The sequence below is a fragment of the Seriola dumerili genome, unplaced genomic scaffold, assembly GCF_002260705.1.
Source record: "Seriola dumerili isolate Sdu_G_001 unplaced genomic scaffold, Sdu_1.0 BDQW01000089.1, whole genome shotgun sequence".
Taxonomy (NCBI): Eukaryota; Metazoa; Chordata; class Actinopteri; order Carangiformes; family Carangidae; genus Seriola; species Seriola dumerili.
Genome location: NW_019174344.1, coordinates 79,510 through 86,369, shown reverse-complemented (window position 1 = coordinate 86,369; position 6,860 = coordinate 79,510). Strand labels below are relative to the sequence as shown.

Sequence of the window (6,860 nt, the reverse complement as noted above, 5' to 3'; positions counted from 1 at the left end):
TTTCTTTCGTACAAATAACTGAGCAGATACAGGTAAAATATCCTGAAGTGGTAAAAACGTATTGTCCCTGAAAATACCCTGAAAAATCTTTTAGTAAATTAATAGTTTTCAGTTATACATATTATATATATTTTTCAGTGAAGAAAAAAAACATTACCTTTTTAAAGTGGCATGCTTCGTTACCAGCGCCAGTGTATAGGCTACTAAACGTGATTCAACAAGTGTCTCTGTGCAGGGAATTTCACTTGTAAGTAGTAACCTAAAAAAATCCCCTCAGATAAAATCTAGTATACCCCTGAGTCCAGTGTCTTTGATACCAAATATATAAGTCCGATTTACCAAAAATAAATAAATAACTTGCTCACCAGGAAATTTTAGGACATTTTTTTAAATAAAAAAAAATAGTAAATTCTGGAAAACAGTGTGGTGGTGTTTCCTGTGTCATTACACCACTGTGTGGCAAGAGGACAAAAGCCATCAGAAGAGTCCTGTAATAGATATATTAATCACAGATTTCCAGATACTATTTTATACAACTATAAATTGTTTTGGTGCTGAATATTTGTAAAAGCTGCACAGTAGCCTACACATGTCAAATGTTTCATTTATGGCCAAATTTCTTAAATAACTGTGAGAACAGGTATTTGGTAACAAATCCTTATTAGATTATTTATTAGTTTATCATTACTTATTAAATTGTTATTTTATTGTTTATTGTTATTGTTTGACTACATACTGAAGAAGTGAAAAGGTGAATGAGCTCAATGAGCTTTAAAAACCAGAGGCATTCAGATTAAACCCTCTCTGTAATTCCACAGAGAGACACTGGTTACACTTTACTGATTAAAATTTAGAAAAAAAAAAAAGAAAAAAAAAGAGCCAATGAAATATATAGTTTATTTACAAGAAGACATGGGTTTACATTTTATACACATTTTAGATCTTTTTCAGAAAGGCACTTAATCAAATACTCAATGCAAATTATCAACAAGATTTAGGAAAATTCAATTTGGTAAAAGGCACATTTAAAAAAAGCAACAGCACACGAGGAAAAGGTATAAGAGGGGTGTACACAAAACCAACCATGAATAAACCAACAAAACATTTTCAGACTTTGAATGACAAAATGGCAATCATGACTTTAGTCCAACACCGTGATTAAAAAAATCCTGGTATTTATGATGAGGGCTTAAGAGCTTTAATGTAAAACTAATCATCAGCTATCAATGTAGCCTTGAAAGATCTCCCAAAACAAGAACTACAAGCAGAAAACAAAACACACACAGACTCACACGCGCACACACACACACACTGGTACACACCTAAACAAAACATGGATACTTCAATAGGTAAACTATTTTACCTTCCCAGATGGTAAAGAAAACCTTGAGATGAGTGGTGTTGGTGCAATGAGATAACTGTATGATAGCAGAAAGAAAATATATGCATGATGTTGTGAAGACAAGGACCAGAGGGATACAATCAAATCTGGTTCTGAACAGATTGAGAGTGAAAGGAGGAAGGAATAAAATACGGGAACATTTGATTTAAGGCAATGGATAGACGTTCCGACCTGGTTAGTGTGAGGAGACGACGTTTCCCTTCAACCATCGGTATGCTCACTTTTCTCACAGGGAGCAGAGGCTCCAACAGTGACAGTTTAGTGGTTACCTGGTGACTAAAAATCAAAAGACAGATCCCACTGCATAGCAGAGAGTGAAAAAACAGAGTAAGATTGTAAAGAATATGTACATTGTACTGTTTGTTCCTCCAGAGTGTGTTGGTCAGCGGGCTATAGTTATACATGAACAGATTCTTGACAGTACAAGTGCAGTGAATGAGCCGGTCAAGTTTTACTAACAGTTCCTCTCTTTTAGTTTCTTTCTGTTTTGCCACAATGGTCCTGTCCATGGAATGTATGGAACCTGAGTGTGTGCACGTTCTCCCACAACTCAACTAAACTGCACCCATCCTGATTTGACAGCATCTTTACTGGAGCTGTGGAGGAGAGGGGGGGGGTTGGAGGATGAGCGTGATGATGGGAATGAGGAAAGACTCAAACAATCATGTAAAACCAACACAAATTTGACAGATGGATGAGATGGATTATTAAACAAGAAAAAGATGCTACGGACAATTTCTGGAAAAACTTACTTGGAACCTGCAGATGTGAAATCTCCCCACACGTCAGAGCTGGGCTGGGCTGCAGGGACAGGGGAACCAAAGTCTAAAAGAGCGGCTGCGTTCGGAGAAAAACAATTATGGAAAGCATGAATGATGTTTACAATATGTGAAAATGTTTTAGAATGTTTTGATCTGCTACAAAAGCAGTGTGATCACCAGTGTTAGACTGAACAGCTGCGACTGTCTGCTGTCCGCCAGGAGGCGGCATGACCCCTCCAGCCTTTGCTCCTGGTGGAGGTGGGAGCAGACCGCCACCCATCGGCCGCGGTTTAGCACCACCTGCATCCTTCTTCTTGATGTTCTGTGGCAGACAGAATCATGACAGTAACTAAATTTGTTTTCTTGTTTAAAAATGTATTACAGTCTTATTATTGTTCTCTCTTTCCATCTGTGATGGCGACATGCTCACCCCAATGCTGATCTTGATGGTCTGTCCTTCTTTGAAGCTCAGGTCCAGTTTAGGTGCTGCGCTCTGAGAAGCTTCCAGTTTTGCGAGCTCACCTTCTTGCTTCACCCACCTTTAGAAACCAAGTTTATTTTAAAAAAAAAATCGAGTTTATTTTAGTAATTTTATTCAAGTAATTTTGGGTTGAGTTAAACTTTAAAATAATGTGAGCGAAACTGAGCTTGCGCAGTAATAGATACAGGACATCAAAATAATTATAAATCAATGGCTCAACATTTTTGCAAAGTTAGTTTGAAAATATTGTTAAACAAATATTTTTGCCTTTCTGTAAATATGTTTTCATTCTAAAAATGTTAAAATATGTTATACTTTTATTTATAGTATTTACTTTTAAGTAAATAATTTTATAACATTATGTGTTAAGTTGACTCAATAATTAACTTAAAATAATTTTTAGGCAGCAGTCAATATGTGAGTGTGCACTTAAGAATAAAACTGACACATGCATGCTATGTAAATGTGCATTACTGTCCACTCACACATAAAAGGAGGAATGTTGCAGTTTCCATATTAATTTAAACATGAAAAAAAGTTTCAAATATGTGTCTAAAAACATGCACAAGTCAAACAGTGATATGTTCATGTACAGGTTGTATGTATAAATACACAACAGGTGCTAAAATGCCTACACAGCAGAGGGTTACTCACTTAAAATGGTCTTGTAAAGCGACATTGAAGTCAAATGAGTCTCCGCGGTCAGCAAAACCCAGACCAATAAAAGCATGACGTCCTTCAATCAAAGCAATTGTAAAGACAAAAACACGTTAGCGTACCCTTTGCATCCCACGATAAAACATAAAAAAAATATTCCTGCAATATCAATACAATAAATGTATTAAAAATCTTCTTTCACTTGACAACGCCAGTGTGAGACTGACTGACAGATGGAGAAAAATAGCTGACCAATGATGCAACAAGCTAATGCACTATTTCACTACCACCATCCAATCTGAATACTATTATTTTGACATGGAGAAATGTAATTCGAAAGTCTGACTATAGTTTGTCGAATTTACAGCCTTTCATTTAAATCATAAATTTAGATTCAAAGAGATTTGTTTATATAAACGTGACATTAAACTTAAGGGATGATTAGCTCAGTATATCTGCTGACTTTCTTTAAATCAAAGTATATCTTTTATTTTATAGATTTAGAGATAGATTTTATACAAAAACTAAGCTGTCTTTATAATTGGGGTTGTCATTACTGACTTCTACAATATACAAGTGTAACATTTTAAATCAATATAGTTGTGATGAAAGTATCTTACCATTGCCATCCTCTATCCGGATCACAAAATACCTGCTGGAGTCTGTGACTGCTTCAACTACACAACCTGGATACTGTTCGACTGGAGCTTGTGCAAACAGCTCTCCTGCAAAGAACAAATTTACACCACATTGTGCCTTAGGAGTATTTTCTGTGTGGTAAATAATCAGGTGAAAAGTGCTGGTGGAAGACAAAGCAAGCTTGTTGACAGGTGCTTTAATCACACTGTGACAAACTGGTGAGTTTGTACATATCTTCTTTAAGGAAATGAAACATGTTCTCTATGATAAATGTCACTAGAACTGAAGGCGAGACAAGTCTGGATCAAATGTGGTGAATCTGGTGACATTCGTGGTAACTGGTTGCCATGGTTGAGGCAAAATGTTACAATAAAATGTGAAAGAGCGGCAACATGCTTGTATTATTTAGTCAGCTGCAAATTCACCCCAAGAGATACTCACCTGTACAACTGCACCACAAAACAAGTCATGTGTCTAACTAGCCTGGAGCGTGTGCTGAGCAAACACGTGACAGAAAAAAATGGAGGGTCAGTAGACTTGTTAATGTGAAGCAAGCAAGGCCAAGAATCTGCTGTAATCCTCTGCTCAGTAATGTTAAATTGTTGCATACTGCGTTTCCTCACACAACTTTTCAGCTCGTCATCTTCCTAAAGGTCACAAACACCGTTAAATGTGGAAGACGTGTTCACTTTCACTTTAAACAGTGCTTTCCTGACACTTGGTACTCTGGTGGTTGTGGAAAGTTAAGAGACTCACTTCTGAGTCAAGTAAAATGTTGCCTAAAGGAGTTGATTGTGAAGCAGTTTGTCTTGGTGACATTGGTCGAGAGACATACAAACATACATTGTGAATTATGTACACACACACATATGCAGAAAACACAACTTCAAATTTAGTTGCAAGGAGATTTATTTACCTGTATTTTTGTCCTCTAACTTAATGAAGGCCATTTTGCCTTTAGCAGTGATTTTCATCCTACCGCTCCATGCAGGTTCATCCAGCTTCCAGTCAGCAGCACTAGAAAAACAAGAAACACACATCTGAATGTGAAAGTGGTTTGTGTAATCTTCATTCAGGGGAACAGCTGACTCGATCAATGTCAGGCTGTAGCTTTTTGCAGCAGAAGGAAGTGAAATTATAAGTTTTTAGGAAGACTAAAACAAGACATTTTTGGAAACAGCGAGCTCTTTTGTTCTGCTGCCAACTGCAGATAAGCAATCCTGTGAGGGACTTCAGCTTAAAAGCTACAGAAAAAGCCCCCCCCCCCCAAAAAAAAAAAAAATCAAAGTATTTTGATAATGCAAATAATTGTTGGTTGCAGCCTTACATTACTTCTATGATGGAATAATGCTGCTTTGGCCTTAGTTTTCTGTGTATTCATTACTTGATAAGCACAAAACAAATAGAATTTGTTCCTTTACAACAAATGAGGACAATGTAAACCAAAACAATTTATAGTTAGTTGATATTTTACTCTATAGTGCAAATGTGCTTTTAATCATATTATGCAGAGGAAACGCCATAGAGTGAAGCTGGAGGTGGAGCCTTGTATTGACTGCCCAGGTTTCATTAACCTCATCAGCAATGTCAGCATTTCTCATGTCTTTCACGACTAACTCGCGGTAACTTAGGATAAAGCGGAGAAAGCGGTTGTTTGTCAGCAGCGGCACTTGTTAGCCACTCGCCTGTGGAGACTATGTCCGTTAATCTAAATACTTTTAGTACTTTTCTGTCTGTGTGGGCTGTAAGCGTCGACAACATCTAGAAGGGAAAAGAGAAAAGTAACAAACATCCATCCTGACGACCCCTTTCCGTTAAGTTAGCTTTGCCGAGCGACACTTGTCTGTTACAACCGTTAACGCTCTCTGTGGTCATCTTACCGATATCCACGGTTAGAGGCCCGCGGCGGGATCCGGTAAACATGAACCTCAGGCTTTACGCAGAGCATTGACTCGTAAGTGTTGTCTTCTGCCATTTTGTCAAGTTTCACTGACTAAAAAAAACAACTTCCGACTTTCAATGGACACCACGGCTGGGGCACAACTAGACGACAACATCCCACAGGAGCAGGGGCGCTGATTCAGACAGCGCCGCCTCTGGTCAGGATGGTCCGAGCACCTGAAATGTACGGAAACAGATGGCCAGTACAAAACTGAGCTAGGGCCAGTGTACGGCTGCAGCAAAGGCTGGACTTTCCAGGGCCTCCAGATCCCCAGTTTCACTTCATATCGTGTTGAGGACACTCAGTGTCAAACTCTATTTCTATTTTAATTTATACAGTACTCATTTGTTGCAGATTGGTTCATCATATTACATCATTTTTTTCAGATTGACTGCAACCAACAATTATTTTCATCATCTATACATCATCCCTCAAACCATAAGTTAACATTTTTAAATTTAATTTTTGTTTGACCAAAAGTCCAATAAGGTGGAGGTCATTTGGGGTCCCTGGGGAACTCAGCAGATCATGACACAAGCAACTCCTCTGACTGATTTGACTCAAACCTGAAGATGTCATCTCAAGCCACTCAATTCTTTCAGTCGACTCACATCATCAGCAGAGTAAGAGGTAAAAGAAAAAGTGGGAGTGCATTATTAGTTAAAGAAAAATACACTGCACATCTTCCAGCATGACTCTGTTAGGAGCAAAAGCATAAATGTTCCCAGCTAAACGACAAATAGATTATAGTGGTCCTGCACCCTAATAGGTGCTGGGCGTATTTGCTGCTGTACATTTTTGTCTAAATTTCTCCCTCAAATCCATAACCTGACCTCATGTCTATACAAATCCCAAGGTTCAATCCCTTACAAACTTATATTCATATCACCTCTTTGTAATGTATGAACACAGGAGGGTGCACAGTCCCTCAATGCTTTATGAGGAATAAATCATACAACTTTCTGCTCAAGAACCAGG

General features: G+C 38.0%; 1 protein-coding gene across 2 annotated transcripts; it reads right to left on the bottom strand.

The window, feature by feature from the left end:
- Positions 1-880: 880 nt before the first annotated feature.
- necap2 (NECAP endocytosis associated 2) lies at positions 881-5,943 on the bottom strand. Of its 2 annotated transcripts, none has more exons than XM_022745669.1 (8): positions 5,821-5,943; positions 4,857-4,957; positions 3,922-4,026; positions 3,299-3,380; positions 2,594-2,702; positions 2,341-2,485; positions 2,155-2,203; positions 881-1,998 (listed from the first exon to the last, which is right to left on the bottom strand). In XM_022745669.1, exons 1-8 carry the CDS (start codon positions 5,913-5,915, stop codon positions 1,953-1,955), a joined length of 732 nt encoding a protein of 243 aa, XP_022601390.1. In that variant the 5' UTR covers positions 5,916-5,943; the 3' UTR covers positions 881-1,952. The 2 variants fall into 2 exon arrangements, with proteins under 2 accessions (XP_022601390.1, XP_022601389.1); XM_022745668.1 differs by having other exon boundaries at positions 2,155-2,239; positions 5,821-5,942.
- Positions 5,944-6,860: the final 917 nt, after the last annotated feature.